Raw genomic sequence first — 20,973 nt, 5'->3', positions numbered from 1 at the left:
GATGACTCACGGAACGCATGTGCCAGGTCTGCACTGATCGGATTTAAGTCTACAGTACGCAGGTCTACTAAATTCCGTGTGCGGTTGCTGTATTCGGTTGTTTGGGTGGGGCTTGTTCTTGAGTACGGTAGGCAGGACTGCGAAGGTCAAGACGAAGCTTCCCGCAGACAAGCTCAGCCTCCGAAGATCTTGGGCGCCATGTTCGCTCAAATGCTGTTTCCTAATATCTCGCAAAGCTTGGACGAGAAGGGTCTAGCGTCGTTTGCTCTCACCTCAACAGGTGAGTGGGGCTTCCAGCGTTGATGTCGAGCACCTTTAGGTAGCAAGTGCAACCATCGGAAAGCCACGCACCTTCACTCTAACACCCTTCGCACGACCGGCGCTTCTAACTCTACACACCTACAATGTGGCGCTCACACCACAGTCTGTTGTCATCGCGCCGAGACAACACATACCATACTCACTGCAGCCTATGCTCGCAGTCCTGGAGACACATTACAGCTCCAGCCTAAACGGCAATGCACGCGAGGAGCAAACACTGAAGCTGCACATCGCCGACTCACCCAAAGCAAGCAGGGTTTAGAGGAAGCTGCAGACCGACGAGGAGATGCTGACCGCATTGTGGCGGAGGCTCTGTTGGCCTCACGCAGTACGCACAACCTCCACTCACATTGCAAGCCTTTGCTAACCACTCACAGAATCGGCTATCCAGTACAAGGAACGCCTCAAGACAAACGGCAGTGACTTACTTGGCTCTAAGGGCAAAGTGACTGATCTGACGGTTGCGAACGATATCCTCCAAGCCCGGCTGCGTCAAACCGATATAGACAGAACAAGAACGATTCGAGAGCTTGCAGACGAACGGAGGTATAGCGACCTTTCCGCTCTGCACACGCAGATTCTGACAACCGCATTCAGTCACATGGGAGAAGTCAAGACAGCCAGGATCTGGCTTGACATTTTTACTGTTACCGACAAAAGACTAGTCACAAGTTTTTACTAGTACCGACAAAAGACTTGTCACTTGGAATGTACCTGTACTTACAAGGGATGGTGCAAGAGGCGCTGGTAGAGGGAGTGGAGTTGTCCATCCGTGCGCTCATCTGCCAACAGCGGGTTCGAGCTGCCCTCGAGAAAAAGCTCGCCTGCCTCGAGCGCCTCATACCATTCATGGATGTCATCACCGCCAAGTCCGATGACTCTCCCGCCACTACTAGTCAGGCTCCTCCTGCAAAGAAACAGAAGCCAACTGTGCCTGGAGAAACTGCTAGTGTGATTACCCCACCATCCAGATACCAGGAACCAGCATGGTTGTGGACGCCTCAACCATACCCGTACCAGCCGTCTGTAGATTCACCTGAGGACGAACCGACAACCCCACTACAGCAATCTCCAGCCAGGCTACCAAAGCGACCACAGTCACTGCCGACTACTTCTTCCGCACCCAGTCTTGGGGGTCCAGTTCCACCGCAGCTACCGCATTCACCGCAGCTACCGCATTCACCGCAGCTACCGCAGCTACCGCGGATGACCTTGCCTGCACCTGATATTGAGGGCTCAATTCCGGCTTTGGTACCACCCACAAGAAACGAGATCACCTTCAAAGTACCGGTGCAAACACTTCTCGATCACTTCGATCGACTCACAGAAGAAATGGGCGCAACGCCTGAGCTGCTAAGAGCAGACAGGGCCCGATTCACAGACCCGGCAGGACTCCCCTGGGCGTTCTTTTCCATCTTCGTTCCAAGATTAGCTTCCAGCAACGACCACCGCGGCACGTACTGCTACTCTACAGCGGTATGGCCGTACCTGAAGCGCAACCACATCACGTTCGAAAACCAAGTTGTCAGCCAATTCTATTTTCAGCAGGCGCAGCAGGCATTCGACGAGGAGGAAACCGAGTCGCAGGAAGTATCGGCAGATGACAGAGACGACAAGCATCGAAAGACCTGGGTGAAGCAAGTCCACGCCGCGATGGAACTCGTCAAGGAGCAGGACGCTGATGACCACACGCGAAAAGAGCTTTATTTCAGGCTGATGAATGCGACCGAGCTGTACCTGAAGGTCCACGAGAACGAGGTTCGCTTCAAATTTGCCCTTAGGGATGACGATGTCCTCAAAGAGATGTTGAAGGACACTCCCAATGTGCTTGCTTTGAGGGTTGTCGACGAGGGCGTCGAGGCAGTGGCCCACTGGTGGAATTTATCTAGCACCACCTTCTTTCACGACTGACGAACTCGGATGAGCGTATGCATGATATCACGCGGCCTACAACTCACTTGCATGACACACACGCAGAATGTTGGGGTTAGGGAGACGCAGCGAGGAAGAGCTAGACAGCAGCCTGCGCTCTGAGCGGCAGACGATCGAAAACCTCAGGCATGAGATCAGTCAAGTGCGGTAACACGTTCAGCAGCTGGAAGGTGTCAGCGATGCCGTCATGCAGCAGTGCCGCGAGAATGTGAACACGTTCCAACGGGCAATGCAGGATAAACGCGACATACCGTTTGGCTCGGGACGACGATGGTCGTACTCAATGGAGTGGGAACTTGGACAGATGCCGCGGTGAAGTGCCTTGTGTCATACCCTGGAGAGGACGGCGATGCTTTCTGCATGCGGCGAATCGCGATTGTGTACGTGGATTAAGATATTGTCCCTTGAGAATGCTGGCAATGATTATGTCTAGAATGGGCCTAATTGCGCGATGTGAAGTTGGACCACGCTTGCAACATGCAAGTTGCATACATTGTGATATCTTAGTTGAGTTTGTGTCACCCACTTCGTCCCATGGTATCGCAGTGACGCGGAACAGAAAAGTCACTCACGACGTCCGGAATCCACAACACACCCATTCAGTCAGGCCCGGCTGGACGCAAAGTGTAGCGCTAACATAACCAGGTACCTGGATTCCAGCTTGCTGTCGCCCATTGCAACCTCCGCGTGCCCTGTGTATCGAGTAGTTCAGTAGTCATTGCGCTGGCACTCGCAATTGTTGTCTCTTCTGAAATGCTGTTGTAATCAACGTCACCATGGCGGCTGTTGGGATCATCGCTCCGCGGAATGTGTAGGACCACTGGTAGATCCGTCTCGCCCAGCTGTCGTGGCTCAAGGGCCGGCTTGTTTGGCATCACCAGCCGAGGGCGAGGGGGCCGGGATGCCGTGCCTTCCCCCGACGCCTCGGCTGGCTGCTAGAAGGTTGTGTCGTCGTCGGCTTGCTCGTCCATGACGCCGGGCGCCAGGTCTTCATCTAGTGTGCACATCCAGTCTTCGGGCAAAGGCAGATGCTGCTCAGCGTTCGATCATGAGGCCGCTGTTTACGGTAAGCAGCTGTGTTGTTGTATAACTGCACGACATACTCTTCGTACTCGCCAAATTGTCTTGGACCACCCGCACCCTGCTCGCACACAGCTTCCTCCGGAGACAGAGGCGGAGCGTCGATCATTGCTGTCTCGCTAGTCGTTCTGTCAGGCGCAGAGGCGACTTCATCTGCTGTGCCGCTGCAGTCGTTGAAGTGGAGCGACGATGTGCAAGGGTGCAGGCCATCATCTGCTGTAGACCGACGCGGAGGCGGTGCAAAGCTATCGGGCATCATGTATTCGCTAGCAGGTGATCTGAGCCTTTCTTTCATCGCCATGTTTGCCTTGACTAGTGCAGGCATAACGTTCTCAAGGTATGCGACACCCCGATTGGTGAGGTCCATGGCGGTGTCGAATTTGGTCCGGGTCTGTTCGGTCCTCCGCGAACTCAACGGGAGCTCAAACTCAGTCGGCGTGTTCAGCAGAGTCACCCATTCTGCCAGGGAACCGATGTCGATAGGTACTTCGGTTGGCTTCAGAGTTGCCGGGGCTCGTGCAGTGAAGCTAGTGTATGCAGTCTGAAGCCTTGTCTCCAACGCCGCTGCAGACGGTTTTGGTTTCTTCTGTTGTACCTTCTGTTGCGGGGTATTGATGAGAGATAAGAGAGGAAGAATGAGAATGAGGAATGAGATCAGAGATGAGATGAGGATGAGTGATGGTGGATGAGTGATGAGGGATGGTGGATGAGCAGAACGTCGATATTGGCCTCGCAAACCTTGGAAGTTTTACCCAGTCGCGATGTTGATGACTGTCGTGCTTTCCCTCCATGGCAGCCGCGTCATAGAGACGCGTGCTTTCCGTGAACGCCCATGAAGCTCCAGTCTGCGGGGCGTTCCTTCCATGAAGCTCTCACTAACTTACCGAGACTCGACACGCGGCGAAGACGAGCAACATAAACACTTGCATCATGATCGTATCATCAACTCACAAATGTATATCCCAGTGTATACAACAAGATCCCAGGTCGATGTCTTTCTCGGTTGATCGAAGCCAGCGACGCGGGGATTGCCGGACGGCACGTGTTTCGTTACTCAGCACCCGCCGGTGTTTCAGCTACCTTGCCTGCTCTCCAGACACCACCCTTCACTGAGCATGTATCCACTGCGACCCACCGGAGAGCGTCCGCGATGGCCAGACCGCCAGCAAGACGAGCATGCGACAGGTGCCATGCCGTGAAAGAGAGATGCAGGCGCGTCCCCGGCCAGGATGCCTGCGAGCGATGCCAACGCCTCCGCAACTCATGCCAGACCCTACGACCAGTTGGCACTGCTGGCCGCAAACCTCGGTATCAGCGCACCGAGGGTACGACACGCAGCCCGCTACAGACGGCTCGGAGCGACAGCCTTTCTGTTGCTTCTTCGTCACCCAGATGCCCAGCCTCGGCCGCGAGCCCAGCGATGCCGGATTGGGACATAGTCGCGCTGCCCAGGGCTCCATCCCCGTTCGCGGATCTGAGTGAGCGGGAGATGCACCTCGTCAAGGGCGTATCCCAAGGCCAAACGCGCATCGACCAGTTCCTCATCGCGCCAAGCTTCCGCATCTGCCACCACAAAGCCTTCGCGCGTCAGCTCCACAACGCAACGTCGTGGGTACAAGATTCGTTGATAGCCACCGCGGCCCTCCTAGCTTGCGAGTACGAGCCTGGCCCAAACCATGAGGACCGAGTCATTGGCCACAGGCGGGCTGCCTCTGCCGTTTCCACTTTACGGTCTGTTAAAGCCGTCGACCCTGGAGACGTTCAGACCGTGTTGATGCTTGCAGTGAGCGCCATCACGTTTGCCCTGCACATATCCGGGAGCTCATTAGAGATCTGTCGACACACTCTCGACATCATCAAGCCCATATACGAATCGACAGTGGAGCTCAGTCCGGACTGTCAGGCCTTCGTCATCTGCCTCATTCAGGCGGAGACCGAAGAGTGCATCATACGGGGCGAGGCTCCAACCCTGCGGCTCGAAGTCCAAGAGACCGATGACATGGTTGATCGATATATGGGAATTGCCTGGCCTATGCTACCGTATCTTTACGATGTTTGCAAGATCACCGACTCGCTACGCCAGAATCCGAACCTTGATCTATCTGAGATTACGCAAGCTCTGAACGACATCGAAGTCGCCGTCGAGGCCTGGACGCCAATCCTGCCCGTTGAGCAAATCAGCCGTTTTTTGCAGGAAGAGGTGGCTAGCATCATGTCTCAAGCCAAACTATATCGCTGGTCGGTGCTGCTTATCGTACATCGACTGCGACATCCATATGGCACGTCGTCAGCGAGAGGCACTGTCATTTCAAATGCTATCTTCGAAGAGCTGCGGATGATACTCCAAATCACCAAGCGCTCGGTGCCAGGCGCCATTATCCCATATGTATTTGCTTGCTTCGAGCTGGTCGATTCTGCTCAGCGCGAAATGGCGCTCGACAAGATCGACGTCGTCATCGAGTTTTCGAAAGAATTGCGAACAAAGGTCAAGAAGCAACTCATGGCATTTTGGGTCATCAAAGATAGCACGGCTCAAATACATTGGAGCGAGATCGTTTCGTGGCTTCCACAATGAAGCTCTCGACTATGGAGAGCACACAGCCCAAAAGACAATGCCTTGGTGGAAAGCATCTGGGTGGGATGAAGATACCATAAGAAGTTGTTTGTGCAGGGACACTCCAACCGCTCTGCTTTTCCCAGGAACAGCGTAGCGATGCGATACCCATCATGAACACTACTCAAGTGTTCTATGGGCTGGCTGTCGCATTGCCATGCGCTTGTATTTCGTCGCCGTCGCAACCCTGATCTTCTTGCCCCACAATAGCAAGGGGATGGGGATTAGCAAGATCGCAAAGCATACAGCCGCCGTGATGATGGAGACGTTCTGTATACCCATATTGTTCGTCCACGGCGTGAGTGCGAAGAGGATGACCACGGCGAATAGGTTCCGGACAAAGACGATGCCTATCATAGCATCTCCGAGGATCTGAAGGTTGTCATGTCAGTGGGAACTCCGCTTCGAATAGACTGGGAGCTGTCGACTCACCTCTTGATAGCAATCTGTCACGTATGATAGCGCGACACCACTAGCTAGGACAAATGTGAAACCGAACAGCCCGAATCCTACGGCCAATATCATCCAGTGCAGACCCTGAAGAAGCTATTAGTGAACCATCATTACAGCCAGGTGTTACCAACATACCCTGGCTAAGGCTAGCCCAAACATCAGGATACCGCCCGGGAGCAGGATTGCTGAGATAAGAGTGATCCACAGGCGCATCTCTGGTTCGTAAATGCCTCCATTCCGCCTGGCGAAGTACATGATCGATCTGTCGTTCAGGAAACCACCCGCGAAGAATCCAAAGAACGTGCCAACGAACGGAGCAATGTTCATGAGTCCAACGCCAGAAGCTCCAAAGTTGTATGGTGGTTGCAACAGGTAGACGGCCTGTAATGAGCTCATCAATGCCATGCACGCCAGCAGGGTACCATAAGTGAGTGCAGCAAAGGCCACGGCAGGGAAAGTGAACAAGACAACGATTGGCTGGTAGAAGTGGTGGCCGATGCGTTGATTGGAAGGGGTGACGATGGCCATGCGCTGACGATAAGTCTTTCGTGGTAAGGAGGTGTCAATTCGGGATTGTATGCGCTCCATGGCGGTGTGCTTTGCGTCGCCTTTGCCGTCTGTGGCCTTTTGCAGCCCTGAGTCGGGACGGCCGTCCTCGAGTCCATCCGAGCCAGAAGTGCCAGCCGTATGTGGCACACTCTGACCATTGAGGAAAGGGACGTACTTGGACTCTTCGAAAAAGAACATGACGAGGACGAAGTTTAGACCGAGGAAGATTGTGCACCACCACCAGATCCATCTCCAGCCCTGCGACTCCACAACGAAGCCGGCGGCTACCGGGCCGAGGGAGGCACCCACGGACGTGAAGACGAGGTACCATGCGTTCATCGTTCCATGTTGATGGACGAAGAACAAATCGGCAATGGTGATCTGGATGACGGCCTCGCTGATAGCACCGCCCAGTCCAGCAAGGAAGTTGCTGCCCAAATAGTCACCATAGTTCGCCATCTGGGTCTGCCACAACACTCCACTCAACTGGAGCGCAGAGCTGAGCAGGTACAGAGGTCGTCGTCCGTACTTGTGTACGAACGGCATGAAGAGCATGCAGCCGACTGCAAGCCCAGCACAGCTCATAGCGCCTCCATTGTTCAGCTGATCGTTGCTGAAGCCCAGTTCAGGCGCAATTTGACCCCATGATGTCGTGCCGCTCTGGAGCTGTACAAATGTCCAAAGGACGAAGAAGCCGGTCAAGCCGAAGTTGATGGTCTTGCGCAATTTGCTCCAGTTCAAGGGGTCATCTGGTTCGGTGCTAGGCACTGGGTGGAGGATGACGTCCGTTGCGGGCCCGGTCACTACAGCGGGACAGTCAGTGTGCGGTCTTTACAGCGGCAAATGCGAGTCTTACAATCCTCTAGTCGTAGCGTTCCCGGAGCCCAAAAGGTGCCATCATCCGGTCTGGAGCCATTGCTGTCGGCCATCGCTCTCAGGAGGGTACGAAACAAAAATAATCGCGTTGAAGAGGTTGTCTATCACAGGCATGGAGCTTGTCGCGTGGATATCTTCCCCACTGTTATCCAGAGCTTTCGTGCGTATATATACCACAGCAACCGCTGAGGCAGTGTCAGCTGTGTTCTGTACGTTATCTGCGCATCCCTATCTCGAACCCCGGATTGCGTGTTTCCGCAGGCGAACGGGGCGAATTGGGCGAATTGCGAATTAAATAACCCACCGGCTTGGCGCTGGCGGCTGTGGGGTAGTGTCGCGCTAACGTCTGCCGCTCAGACACGAAACGAAATGTTGCTCCGACACGGCCAGATATCAACACTTTGCCTCGCGATCATGCGGACGAGATCTGGACCCCGCATTATTCAGCCACGGATAGATACTACGGCATCTGAGTATTCCAATGATATACATATCTTAGCATCTCCGGATGCTGGCCATTACCAATATAACGCGTCCGACCCGTATCTCTCCAACTCGAATCTTTCCGAGACTTAGCAATTCCCTTCGTTCATCGAATATGGCTTCCACTTCATGGGAGAGTAAGGTTGCTGCAAAGCAGCAGTCCAGTCGCGAGAAGATACCAAAAGAATGGCTTCTTCCAGCATCAGTCACGGACTTGCTCCAGATGCCGCTTTCAGAACATCCAAATCGCTTGATGAAGATGGGCATTGCACGAAAGTCGGGACTGTTGAGCGAGAGGGAACTGGAGATTACCGAGAAGTATACCGTTGAAGCGCTGTTGAGGCAGCTGAAGGATGGTACTCTATCGTCACTGGAGGTTACCATAGCGTTCTCGAAGAGAGCAGCCATGGCACAGCAGTTGGTACGTCAATTCTTCCTTCAGAATAGAGTACAAGCCACTAACGTAGTGTTATAGCTGTCTTGTCTCACAGAGACATACTTTGCTGAAGCACAAGAGCGAGCACGCTTCCTCGACAGCGAAAGAGCTAGCGGTCGTATCGTAGGCCCTCTGCACGGTCTACCCATCAGTCTCAAAGATGCTTTTCAAGTCGCTGGATCAGCGGCCACGATTGGATTCGTTTCGTTTCTGGACCATGCGGCGTCGAAGGAAAACTCACCGCTCGTGGATATCCTGCTCGAGCTAGGCGCAGTCGTATATGTCAAGACCAATATCCCTCAGACCATGATGGTAAGTTAATCATCCCGTCTTAACATCAAGAAGGCTCATGGACTAATGTAACGTAGACGGCCGACTCACAGAACAACATCTTCGGGCGTACTTTGAACCCTCACAACACTGCCCTCACTGCGGGAGGGTCGAGCGGAGGCGAAGGTGCCCTTGTTGGATTTCGAGGATCTCCACTCGGTGTTGGAACAGACATTGCAGGTCAGTACATGTCGTCGAAGTTGTAGTGATCAGACTTGCTGATCTACACTAGGATCAATCCGCATACCCGCCCTCTGCTGTGGCACCTACGGCTTCAAGCCCTCTACAGCGCGCATTCCAGATGGCGGACAAATATCGCCCGTATCCGCTGGCAACAACTTCTTCAACCCGTCCGCTGGTCCCCTCGCAAACGACATACAAGCTCTAGGCATTCTGTGTCGGTCACTCCTATCAGTGAGACCGGCCTTGTACGACGCCTCTGCTCTCGACGTTCCTTGGAGAGACCTAGAAGCACCGCCGAGCGCGCCGAAGCTAAGACTGGGTCTTTTGGCCGAGGACTCCGCCTTCCCCTTGCATCCGCCGGTTAAAAGAGCGCTAGCACAAGCTGTCAGCGCGCTCGAAGCAAAGGGCCACGAGGTGGTTCCCATCGCGCCGGCGCGCGCTCAGGTCGCCAATGCGCTAGCCCTCGCGTTTGCCTTCTTTATGCTCGACGACACTCCCCCGACGCATGTAGCCGCTAGTGGTGAGCCTGTTGTTCCTTCGGTTATTCAGTCCATGGAGGTTTTCCATTCTTTCAAGTCTGACTTCTTGGACGACTGCAAGGGCTTGGAGGGCATCAAGAAATTAGCTGCGCTCAATGTCAAGCGGGATGTTATCCAAGACGAGTGGAGGAAGATTTGGAGAGAGCAGAAATTGGACGGAGTAATCGGTCCGGCTGCACAGCACACTGCGGTCGCGCACGATACATACGGGTTACCGCCGTATACGCTACTGTTGAACGTATTGGATGTAAGTCATGCTTACCCATCTCGAAGTGGCTGTAGAGAGCATTGCTAACGTCAAGCCAGTATCCCGCATGCGTACTTCCCTTTGGTAAAGCCTCGAGCGCTCTGGATGCTGAGCCCTTTGTCATGGGCCCTGGCCAAGTAGGCCCGAGTTGTAAGTCGCCGTCTTGACTCTTTGTACGGGTTTGAGACGCAAGCTAATGTATTCAATGCAGATAATCCCAAGCTCGTGGATGGTGCACCGACTGCCATCCAGGTCTTCACGAACAAGATGCGCGATGAAGAATGCCTGCAGGTGTCTGCTATCATCGATGAGTGCTTGAAAGCTGTGTAAATGTCCTTTTTTTTGTACTTATATGAGCATACTTCGATATCGCACATTCTACCACTTGCAACTTCGGCGTCGCACTGCAGCGTCTTGTATTCTGCGAGATGTCTTCAACACTGCTGTATTTGACTGTCTGCAATGTCAACCGCTCGCTCCTGAAACATGATCAATGCGGTGGTAATCACCATGTCAACCAAGAAAAAAACTGAACAGGCCTACAGCCTACATCAAAATGGAAGCACACAAGATAGGTGACCTGGCGGCGATGTAGGCTCTAGACCTGTTCAGTTTTATTTTTGTATGAGCTTTCACTGTCTAACCGATTTATCTCGTACTCATCATCTCATCATCTCGTCTCGTCGTCCACTCTTCATAGTCTACATCCTTCCACTATACAAGTCCATCCAAATCGTCTACCATTTCCCTCTAGTGTGCATGATCCTCGCCGCAACCGCAGTCAGGCCCAAATTCGCGTCGGGCCTGTCTCGCTTCCTCCTGCCATGGCTGTAGGGTGACCGCCCGCTTCGTCTCCCGTTCCCACTTTCCATGACCCTTCTTCTCGTTGAGTTCGACGAGAGCATCCAGCCACGCGGCAAGTCTGTACCCCGCCTTTGCGAGTTGCTTCGTAACGACAGGAATAGCAGTGTCCCAGTAGGCTCCTGACAGCTCTTGCGCGAACACTGCATCAGGGCCGTTGGGAATGACAGTGGAGCACACGAACTTGTTGGCGTCACGCGCCCAAGTCATGGAGCTGCTGACGGCATCCTTCGCCTTCAGTCCCTTGAGCCACGTCTTGCTCTCCTTCTTGAACTTGCCATGCTTCACTTCCGCGGTGAGGTTGTTGGCTAGGGCCAATGCATTGGCTTGTGAGAAGTTGCCGTAGGCCTTTTGCGGGATTGCTGTATCCCAGATGGAATGCAGGTTCGTCCGCGCGCCATTGAAGGTGACGTTGATGAGGTTACCACCTACGGCGATATTCTCCACGTGGAGTGGCTGGTGAACATCGCCGACGAAGTGGATGACCCATTTCAGGGCTCTTTGCTGTTCGACGATGCCAACCGACTTCTGGAAGGCGCGGCTGGAGTAGTTGGCGATGGCGGAAACGATGCAACCCTCCTCAGGACAGTCACGCTCGTAGTCGATGTTGCAGCTCTCAGGCGGGTTGTCGAGCGCATCGATGTAGTGGAGAACAGAACTGAACTTCCCTTCCGGTTCAGAGCGGAAGCTATCAGCCCAGGTAGCCACATTGGCGAGATATGCGGATGAGGTGTCGTTCAGGAGGGTCTGCGCAAACTTGGCCGTCTTGTGGGAGACGAGGTTCTGTGCCATGTATGCCACTGCGGTGTGACCGAGGGAGCCCCAAGCGGAAGCATAGGGTACTGCCGCAAGGAGAGGTAGAAGCGACTTCGGTGGTGCCATCTTAGACGTTGAGGTTATCGGGATGGTCGAAGTGAAGCAGGAAAGAGGCTTGCTGTCATGCTCACGCAGAGGACATGCGATGTTATAAGCAGCTGGGAACGGCAACGACGTCGACCAATAGTTCTGACGGTATCGGCCATGGCCGTTTCGTCGCCACGATGCTTGATCGAGACCCTGTAGAGCGTGAGCGATGAGATGCAGGTCCATGGGGATGCTAGCCCAGAAAGGAAGGTGCTACGCCACGATAGGCAGGAGCTGGGTAGCCGACCTCAACTTAAGCCTCTGTCAGAGAGCACGTTGTCCGTCTTGATTGGACAACCACGAAAACACAGCCGGAGATGAACATCTGAAGATCCCGTGGGCAGGGTAGCACGTTGTACGGGTGGGTGTCTAATGTATGTACCTACAAAACCAATGCAGCTAACAATGCTCCGAAGACAGCTAGGGTATCTCAAATCCGTGAGTCTTCGCCAAACGCCAGATGTAAATGCACGTTGTCACGATTGCGTCTATCGCTCCGCCTCTGCGGCACCGTCCTCGCCGCCTGCGTCCATATTGGTTGGCGCCTCGTCTTCGGCAGTCTCTTCTGTGGGAGCAGGCGGCCCTTCGATCAGGCGGAGCCACCACGCGGGAGGATCGAGAGGGCTGTGGTTGTTGTGCAGCGGCGGGTAGATGTCGTTGAAATAGTACCAGACTGGAGTGTGTTAGTAGTTGTCAACAAGAGCTGGGAGCGCAGACGTACTATGGCCGACAACGATGCCGCACATCTCATCCTTGGGCACCGTCCCATGCATGATGAGCGAAAAGGCCAAGAGCACCCAGGGCAGGTAGGGCGCCTTGAAGACCAGCAGGCCAAGGAAACTGAGCATGGTGTCCGGGTTCTTCCTGCTCCAGATGTAGATGAGGGTGCTGGACAGAGCCGAGCCGAGAAAGGCCATGGAGAACATGGGCGCGATGCAGAGGAGCAGCGTCGAAGCGAATGTGAGGAGCCATGCGAAGTGTGCCGTAGAGCGGCCGGACGATTCCTCGAGCAGGCGCGCGTATCGCTGGAGGAAGAAGATGTGGTAGAGGAGGTCGAGGCTGAGTGGGCCGAAGTAGAAGAAGGTGGTGAGCAGTCGCCAGTACTATGCAGGTCAGTAAGGGCTGGAATAGACACATTGGTAGTAGTGGTAGTACCTGGCTCTTGAAGAAGACGGTGCGCACGCTGTAGAAGAGCTGGAAGGGCGAGATGATATGGCACTGCACCAGCACACTGGCACTCAGCGCCGCCGTCATCCACCAGCGCGTGCACACGGGCATTTCGTAGAACCACTGCTCGAGCGGAAAGCCTCCGGCCCCTCCCATCATGCCGTCCCCGCCTTGCAGAACATTCGCCATGGTGGGTTGAGCGCTCTAGGGATAACACAGGATGAAGAATGAGGGAAAGAGGCAAGTTGCAGCGCCTGCACTCAGATACCTAAGTAAGCAGCGAAAGGCCAAGTGTCGCTCAGCAAACGCAGCCGCTTTCCGAGCGTGTGAACGATGGGGCCCATGTGGCTACGTAACTTGTCCGATGGCCCGCCAAGGCGCTAGGACTAACAGCACGCGATCGCACCTTCCGCACGCCGGGAGTCGGGGTCCAAGCTCCTGCCCTGGGTGAATGCGAGCCAGCCACAGCACCAGCCCCTCGTCTCAGTCGCGTCGGCAGACGGTCAAGATCGCGAAGGACGATGCGCCCGTGCTCCATTCACTACTGCGACCCTCGTACGCCATTTCATCGATATTCCCAACGACGACGTGCCGACCGTTCGTCTTGTTGATCTTGACGCGCTTGAGTTTCGCGACTTTTCGCGCTGTGCACGCGCCGTGATCCCTCCCCGTCGCCAATCCCACGCTCCAATTGATCCACCTGGACCCCGAAACATCGCGCGATATCCTTACACACCAAAACCAACATGTCTCCCAAATCTCCCACTAGAAAGAACAAGGCGCGACCGTCGCGAGGTGGACGGGCGAGTGTCGGAGGCAGGAAGGAGTCGGGCAAGAGACGTACGTCGTGCGCCAAATAGTCAAGTCCGCGCATCCCAGCTGACCATCGCGCAGTTGGACAGGCAGGACCCGCCCCCGATCGCGCAAAGAAGCGCTACAAGCCCGGCACCGTCGCTCTCCGTGAGATCAAGCGCTACCAGAAGTCAACCGACCTGCTCCTCCTGAAGCTCCCATTCCAGCGCCTCGTAAGGAATCTTCACCAAGACACTCTTGCGACAGCCAGCTAACTTGCCTCCAGGTCCGCGAGATCGCGCAAACAGTCACAACCGAAGACGGTCCCAACAGATGGCAGAGTCAAGCCATCGTGGCCCTCCAAGAAGCCACCGAAGCCTTCCTCGTCAACCTCTTCCACGACGCCAACCTCTGCGCCATCCACGCCAAGCGCGTTACCATACAGCAAAAGGACATCCAACTCGCGCGTCGTCTGCGAGCAGCTTGGGGTGCGCCGGTTTAAGTTGACATGGTTGTTTTGGCAGATACCCAATCTTCACTTCTGTTAGTACCGAGTTTGGAGGAAATAGGGCGTATCGTTGCGATCTGGAATTTGTGCGCATACCAGAGAGACTGCTTTTGGGAAACAATTGCGATTGGCGTTGCGTGGCGCGGAGGTTACTCGCATGAGGCCCGTCTTCAGGATTGTTATTGATTATTGTTCGTATATTTGCAGCATACCGACTACCGAGCTACAACCGTATCCCCTGTATATCAGTATTTTGGATGATCAAATGGAACAGAAATTCCACGTCTCCCGTTTCTTGACTTCGACCTGAATGGCGTGAATCATCTGGGCAACGACTCCAATCAGACGCTGACTACCGGTATAGTTAGTGGCATTGGTAGTCGTCCGCCGTTTCTTGCTTGAGTTGCTTGTACGTCGACGAGGGCTTGGCTATCATCGTCTTCGCCGCGTGCGAAAGGCTCGACAAGCTGGGGGAGCGCGGAACGCCGCCGAGGAAAGCTCCCCCGCCATTTCCGGAACGTTGGCTTCTTATCGCCGGCAACCCTCATCACCTTCCACATACGCATCGCAGCAAAGATCCAACTCTCCTCCGCAACCGGTAGCCGATCAACTAAGACATTACCGAACAAACAAGTGACGCAAAGCCTCCTTGGCAGCCTTGGCCATGCATTGTCCCCGCCCGTATCACGTCGCTAGAATGCCATTCGACGTCATGAACTGGGTGCCTCAGGTCGGTGCCGCTGCGGCGATACATGCGCTATAGCTCAACCAGGAAGCTCAATGTCTGACATGCAGGCACTTGCAGGCTTGTACATGGTTGCCAGGCAGACGAGTCAAGGTACCCCAATGTCAAGAACTACGTATAAAGTTGGCACTTGTGGTACTTCCATAGCCTCTGCCCGCAGCAGATTGAAGAGCTCGATCTCCTCCTACCGCAGCGATCATGGTTGCATTCAGGCTGTCGCTTCTTGGAGCAGCTGGGCTTCTGAGTGGGGTTATCAATGCCCAGTTTCCTCCGACACCAGAGGGCGTGACCGTTCTTGAATCGCAACTTGATGAGGGAGTCACGATCTCATACAAGGAGGTAGGCCATCCTCCTCACAGTGCTTGATCCATATACTAATGACCCCAGACCGACCTCTGTGAAACCACAGAAGGAGTCCGAAGCTTCTCCGGCTATGTTCACCTCCCAGCTGGAGCACTTGCCGATCTCGGTGTCGAGAACCAAACCTACGAGATCAACACCTACTTTTGGTTCTTTGAATCGAGGAAAGATCCTGCCAATGCCCCTCTCTCCATCTGGATGAACGGTAAACAGCTTGGAAAGAACGCATTGCGACGTTGACTGACACTATCAGGTGGACCCGGCTCCAGTTCCTTTGTCGGACTTTTGCGTGAGAACGGACCATGCTTCATTGGTGCCGATTCCAATAGTACCTACCTGAACGAATGGTCGTGGAACAACGAGGGTGAGCAAGTCTATAGTGCAGCATTTGGTCTTCTGAGTATCACGGCTAATGGAATCAGTCAACATGCTTTATCTCGACCAGCCCGTTCAGGTTGGCATGAGCTATGACAGCCTGGTCAACATCACCACTAATCTAGACACCGGCGATCTTGAGGTTGTAGACTTCGGCAACGGCCCTGTTCCTCCCCAAAACAACAGCTTCTATGTCGGCACCTACCCTAGCGAAAACTCCAACCTCACCACACGTGGTACTGAGAACTCTGCACGAGCGCTCTGGAACTTCGCCCAAGTCTGGTTCCAAGAATTTCCTGAGCACAAGCCAAATGATGACAGAATCTCTATTGCGACAGAATCTTACGGAGGTCGTTATGGACCAGCGTTTGCAGCTTACTTCCAGGAGCAGAACGAGAAGATCGAGAACGGGACGTGGAGCGAGGCCGGACAGACACATCTCTTACACCTCGACACTCTACTTATCATTAATGGCTGCATTGATCGTTACGTCCAATGGCCGGCTTACCCAAGGATGCAGTACAACAACACGTACGGTATCAAGGCTGTGAACGAGTCGCGCTATGAGGAAGTGCTCGACAACCTATACAAGGAGGGAGGCTGTCTTGATCAAATTGAAGAATGTCGCAACATCAGCCTTATATACGATCCTACTAACCAAGGCTACAACGAGACCGTCAACGAAGTATGTGAGGCGGCAGAGACATTCTGTTCCGAAACGATCCGTGATCCTTACTTCGACACCGACCTCAACTACTACGACATCTCCGCCCCCGGTGCAGCTGCTTTCCCACCACCATGGTATCAAGGCTGGCTGAATCAGCCACATGTACAGCAGGGACTTGGTGTACCTCTCAACTGGACTCAGTCGAACTCGGCCGTGTCGCGGGCATTCCGAGGTATTGGCGACTATCCACGTCCAGGTTGGAAGGAGGATCTAGCGTATCTTCTCGAAGAGGGTATCAAGGTCACACTGGTGTATGGTGACCGAGACTATGCCTGCAATTGTCAGTATTGCCCCAAGAAGGCTGCGTTTGTGACATGAACTGACACTTTGCAACGTTTAGGGTACGGTGGTGAACTGCTCTCCCTTGCCATTCCATACGACAATGCCACTTCGTTCGCGGATGCCGGATATGCGCCTGTTGTCGTGAACGACACGTATATCGGTGGTCAAGTGCGTCAATACGGAAACTTGTCTTTCACCCGAGTGTACGAAGCTGGCCACGAGGTACCAGCCTACCAACCGGAAACCGCGTACAAGATCTTTACACGCGCTCTATTCAACCGCGACATCAGCACCGGCAACATCTCTACGACCGAGACCCCCGACTACGCCAGCGAAGGACCAAGTGACGTGTACAACATCACCAATGAGCCGATTGTCGACGAAGGCACGCAATGTTACGTTCTTGATCCCGGTCAATGCACATCGGAGCAGTGGGAGTCGGTCATGAACGGAACGGCCTTGGTGCGAAACTGGATCGTTGTCGACGCCAACACTAGCTACCTGTTCCCAGATCTAGCTGGTAACGGCACATCGAGCAACGGAAGTACACCTTCTGGCACGGGTTTGCCAATGCCCACTTACACCGCGGCTGCATCCGGTGGTCTCTCCGCGAGCGTTTTGGGCAGTGCGATGATTGCTGCGGCTGTAGGAAGTGTGGTGATGCTATAATCAATTGCAAAATAGTCGTGTCAGTACGAGAATCGCAATTATGCTTACACGATAACTATGGTATTGTAGTGATTGTATGTGCTCCAGGCAAGAACTACATAGATACCGACACATTCCAGATTATCATGGTGTGCACTGGTTGCGCGTGACGTCATGACTTCTACACGCGAACCCGTACTTTTGTCTCGCAGATACGCACATTCTCAACAACCTCGACGCGTCGTGGGCCCTCCAAGTAAACCTTACCTCGTAACAATGTCTCGTCCCACATACTCCGCGTTCCAGAGACATCTCCTCTTCTTCTCAACGCCCACATCTCCACCCCGGCTTACCTTCATATCTGCCCTCCGCGCAGGCGTATCAATCGGCCTCGACTTCCCCGTCGCAGTCCTGCTGAGCCTATCCCTCCGGCTCATGTACGCGCCCTTCCCCTTCCTCTGGTCCCCCATCGTCGTCGACAAGATCCCCGCGTCAGCCCACCGCACACAATTGAGCTCCATCAATCTACCCAAGAACAAGGCCGACTATACCTGCACCGAGCTGCTATCTCTTCTTAACAACAGCGTCGAGGAGAATAAAGGCAAGGGCTGGCTGAGGCACAAGATTGATCAGGGGCATGTGGTGGGGTTTTGGACAATGGCGGCGAGTGCAAGGACGCATACTGTTAGGAGGGATGATGTCGAGCGGTTTCAGCAGGGGGAGTGGGAGGGGCCTGTTGTTAGGAGGAGGAGGGGGAGGGAGGATGTGTTGCCGCTTTGGAGGGGTGGGCCGATATGGGTTGGGGGGCATAGTTGGGCTGTTTGGAAGGTTCTTGGAGTTAGGGTTTATGAGGATAAGGGACGGTAGATAGTCGCATAATCGTGCGTAAACATCGTACGCGAGCGCATTTGGGAAGAATGGATAGAGTGCGCCTTTGACTCATACAACGGCCTGGTCCTGGATCGGACTGGTCGTTGAGATTGTGCTTTTACGCCTGCGGATGAATGTTTTAGCGGCCTTTGCACAAGTTACAAACGGTCGCCTTCCGCAGTCTTGTTACACATGCTTAGTTTATAGCTTATTTAGCATCACAAGTGCTCATAAATCCACCGCCGAATCTAGATCTTCGGCTGCGAATGCAGATCCGCTTTTTCCCGAAGAAAAATGTCTTTGCGCGTTATCAGATCCTGACTTTGACCGCGGTTGAAGCTCGGCCGACCCGCTTTTCTTTGCCTGACAGACGCAATTCCGCGCTCACGTAAAGAACGTTGAAGATTGCTCAGAAAAATGTCAGGAGCGATGGACGGCAAATTAGGACGCGCATCGCGCTGTGGTCACCTTTGCACACATACTTCTACACGTTCTTCGAATCGCGATAGTCATTTTCACACAGACATCGCCTGCCTCAGCCTCGAGACCCGTCGTTGAGAATCGACGAGCACTGTCGTCATCGCGGTACCATCTCGGAACTCACAGCCAAAACGACATAGGCGCAGAAATTGAAGTCCATTCAGCACAAGTTTACATTCACGATCTTTCGCGATAACACGAGCGTTTCACGATAGTCTCGAGAAGACACATTCCAGCAGGCGCTTTCCTCGGTCACGCCGTCGAACCATCTCGAAATGGAGGAACCAAGAGGCTTTTTAGAGCCCACAGGCGAGAAGCTCTCGTCTAACTCCGACCAGGACTTTGACGACAGCGACTCCCACGAAGACATGGACCGCCGCGACTCTCGCCACTCTGCGCAAGCTTCCAAGCAGCAGGACCTGGAACTCGCAAAAACGAAGTCAATCGCAGAGACCATGTCTCCACTCCGCGAAGCTTTCTTTGTTGGCTTGCTCTGCTCTGCTCAATTTGTTACGCAAGCAGGTCTGCTCGGCACTCTCAATATCTTGCACATCATCGGATCCGATCTTGGCATCACCGACCCCGGCGTTCTGTCCTGGCTAATAGCGGGTTATTCGTTGACAGTTGGTACCTTCATCCTGTTATCTGGACGTTGCGGAGATCTCTTTGGATACAAGAATATGTTGATCGTCGGCTATATCTGGTTTGGCGTCTGGATGATAGTAGCCGGATGCAGCGTTTATATTGAAGGAAATGGTGGTCAGGTGCTATTTATCTTCTCGCGCGTACTGGGTGGTATAGGACCGGCGATATTACTCCCCAATGCGCTTGGCCTACTAGGCGCGACGTACAACGAGGGAAAGAGAAAGGATATGGTGTTCTCGCTGTTTGGAGCATGCGCACCCGGTATGTTTCTCTCAGTCCTCTCATAACCATCGTCTAACGTTCTATAGGTGGTGGTATAGCTGGCGGCGCGTTCGCTGGTCTCTGGGCGCTCTTGTGGTGGCCATGGGCATTCTGGACGTTCGGTATTGCGCTGTTCTGCCTTGCCATTTTGTCGATCTTCATCCTCCCCTCAGTACCGCTCGATCCGGAAGTTCGCAATCTCTCGCACAGGGAACGAGTTCGTGAGCTTGACCTACTCGGCGCAAGTGTGGGCATTACCGCCATGATCCTGTTCAACTTCGCCTGGAACCAAGCGCCTGGTTTTGGATGGGGACACCCCTACATCTACGTCCTGCTAATAGTCGGCCTTCTTCTCTTTCCGCTTTTCTTTTGGATCGAGATTAAAGTCGCTAAGAAACCCCTCATCCCATTTGATGCTCTCAGCACGGATGTCTCGTTCGTGTTGACTTGCATAGCATGTGGCTGGGCTGCTTTCGGTAAGTTGCTTTCTGAATACCTTTGTTTGAGCGGACGACTAATGTCAGTTGCAGGTATTTGGGTTTATTACTTCATCCAGATGCTCCAGCAGCTGCGTGGCGAGTCCCCACTTCTCACAATGGCTCATCTCTGTCCTGTCGTGATCTCCGGCTTCATCGCTGCGGTCACTACTGGCCGTGTCATCTCGCGCATCGGCCCAGGATGGGTCATGCTTATCAGCATGCTAGCGTTTTTGACAGGCAACATTCTCGTCGCTACACTCCCAATCAACCAGATCTACTGGGCGCAAACCTTTGTTACCACGCTCATCATCCCATGGGGTATGGACATGAGCTTTCCTGCCGGCACGCTGATCATGAGTAATGCTGTCGCTAGGAAGCACCAAGGCATGGCAGCGAGTTTGGTCAACACGATCGTGAACTACAGTATCAGCATTGGAGTTGGCATCGCAGGAACAGTGGAGGTGCACGTCAACAATGGCGGAAGAACGGCGGAGGATGAACTGCACGGTTATCGCGGCGCCATGTACGTTAGCGTCGGACTGAGTGGCATGGGTGTGGTGACGAGCTTGCTGTTCCTGCTCAAGATGTGGTTGAGAGAGAAGAGGGCGCAGGTGAAAGTCTGAGTTTCGAGTCGTATGTAGTGTTCAATTTAGATGAAGCGTTGTTAACTTTCTTTAGCGTGCAGTTCCGCAGCTTTGTGCGTGTGCCTGCCATCTCTAAGTGATTACGTCATCGTGTCGCACCATCCCGCGATCGCAATTTCACCAGGGCTTGTGCATCGCGGTCACCCATCTGGCACGTCAGCGCCGCATTTCAGCATCAAGTTA

General features: G+C 54.0%; 10 protein-coding genes across 10 annotated transcripts; 6 read left to right on the top strand and 4 right to left on the bottom strand.

Moving 5' to 3' along the window:
* Positions 1-198: 198 nt before the first annotated feature.
* J4E88_010924 (uncharacterized protein) lies at positions 199-2,232 on the top strand (the record flags this gene model as incomplete). Its single annotated transcript, XM_049404514.1, is given in 4 exon segments — positions 199-280; positions 470-649; positions 699-992; positions 1,004-2,232. 4 exon segments carry the CDS (start codon positions 199-201, stop codon positions 2,230-2,232), a joined length of 1,785 nt encoding a protein of 594 aa, XP_049249721.1.
* Positions 2,233-3,288: 1,056 nt separating this feature from the next.
* Positions 3,289-3,700, bottom strand: J4E88_010923 (uncharacterized protein; the record flags this gene model as incomplete). The annotated part of the gene is made up of 2 exons (XM_049404513.1): positions 3,289-3,310; positions 3,357-3,700. 2 exons carry the CDS (start codon positions 3,698-3,700, stop codon positions 3,289-3,291), a joined length of 366 nt encoding a protein of 121 aa, XP_049249720.1.
* A 1,053-nt stretch (positions 3,701-4,753) lies between these two features.
* J4E88_010922 (uncharacterized protein) lies at positions 4,754-5,908 on the top strand (the record flags this gene model as incomplete). Its single annotated transcript, XM_049404512.1, has 1 exon — positions 4,754-5,908. One exon carries the CDS (start codon positions 4,754-4,756, stop codon positions 5,906-5,908), a length of 1,155 nt encoding a protein of 384 aa, XP_049249719.1.
* Positions 5,909-6,067: 159 nt separating this feature from the next.
* J4E88_010921 (uncharacterized protein) lies at positions 6,068-7,878 on the bottom strand (the record flags this gene model as incomplete). The annotated part of the gene is made up of 4 exons (XM_049404511.1): positions 6,068-6,319; positions 6,380-6,484; positions 6,536-7,752; positions 7,806-7,878. 4 exons carry the CDS (start codon positions 7,876-7,878, stop codon positions 6,068-6,070), a joined length of 1,647 nt encoding a protein of 548 aa, XP_049249718.1.
* A 559-nt stretch (positions 7,879-8,437) lies between these two features.
* Positions 8,438-10,373, top strand: J4E88_010920 (uncharacterized protein; the record flags this gene model as incomplete). Its single annotated transcript, XM_049404510.1, has 7 exons — positions 8,438-8,445; positions 8,474-8,729; positions 8,784-9,056; positions 9,113-9,254; positions 9,307-10,043; positions 10,103-10,193; positions 10,255-10,373. 7 exons carry the CDS (start codon positions 8,438-8,440, stop codon positions 10,371-10,373), a joined length of 1,626 nt encoding a protein of 541 aa, XP_049249717.1.
* Positions 10,374-10,793: 420 nt separating this feature from the next.
* On the bottom strand, positions 10,794-11,786 carry J4E88_010919 (uncharacterized protein; the record flags this gene model as incomplete). Its single annotated transcript, XM_049404509.1, has 1 exon — positions 10,794-11,786. The coding sequence occupies one exon, from the start codon at positions 11,784-11,786 to the stop codon at positions 10,794-10,796; it is 993 nt and encodes a 330-aa protein (XP_049249716.1).
* Positions 11,787-12,295: 509 nt separating this feature from the next.
* Positions 12,296-13,163, bottom strand: J4E88_010918 (uncharacterized protein; the record flags this gene model as incomplete). Its single annotated transcript, XM_049404508.1, has 3 exons — positions 12,296-12,480; positions 12,529-12,910; positions 12,963-13,163. 3 exons carry the CDS (start codon positions 13,161-13,163, stop codon positions 12,296-12,298), a joined length of 768 nt encoding a protein of 255 aa, XP_049249715.1.
* A 557-nt stretch (positions 13,164-13,720) lies between these two features.
* On the top strand, positions 13,721-14,268 carry HH3V (histone H3-like centromeric protein hH3v; the record flags this gene model as incomplete). The annotated part of the gene is made up of 3 exons (XM_049404507.1): positions 13,721-13,814; positions 13,869-13,999; positions 14,053-14,268. The coding sequence occupies 3 exons, from the start codon at positions 13,721-13,723 to the stop codon at positions 14,266-14,268; spliced, it is 441 nt and encodes a 146-aa protein (XP_049249714.1).
* A 949-nt stretch (positions 14,269-15,217) lies between these two features.
* J4E88_010916 (uncharacterized protein) lies at positions 15,218-17,432 on the top strand (the record flags this gene model as incomplete). Its single annotated transcript, XM_049404506.1, has 5 exons — positions 15,218-15,358; positions 15,407-15,584; positions 15,633-15,743; positions 15,802-16,761; positions 16,822-17,432. 5 exons carry the CDS (start codon positions 15,218-15,220, stop codon positions 17,430-17,432), a joined length of 2,001 nt encoding a protein of 666 aa, XP_049249713.1.
* A 1,604-nt stretch (positions 17,433-19,036) lies between these two features.
* On the top strand, positions 19,037-20,769 carry J4E88_010915 (uncharacterized protein; the record flags this gene model as incomplete). Its single annotated transcript, XM_049404505.1, has 3 exons — positions 19,037-19,667; positions 19,715-20,143; positions 20,198-20,769. The coding sequence occupies 3 exons, from the start codon at positions 19,037-19,039 to the stop codon at positions 20,767-20,769; spliced, it is 1,632 nt and encodes a 543-aa protein (XP_049249712.1).
* Between the last annotated feature and the right edge of the window lie 204 nt (positions 20,770-20,973).

This window comes from Alternaria novae-zelandiae, assembly GCF_023758075.1.
Source record: "Alternaria novae-zelandiae strain BMP 2774 chromosome Unknown scaffold_44, whole genome shotgun sequence".
NCBI classification, from domain to species: Eukaryota; Fungi; Ascomycota; class Dothideomycetes; order Pleosporales; family Pleosporaceae; genus Alternaria; species Alternaria novae-zelandiae.
Note: the sequence above shows the minus strand (reverse complement) of the source record. Positions and strands in the feature narration are given on the sequence as shown.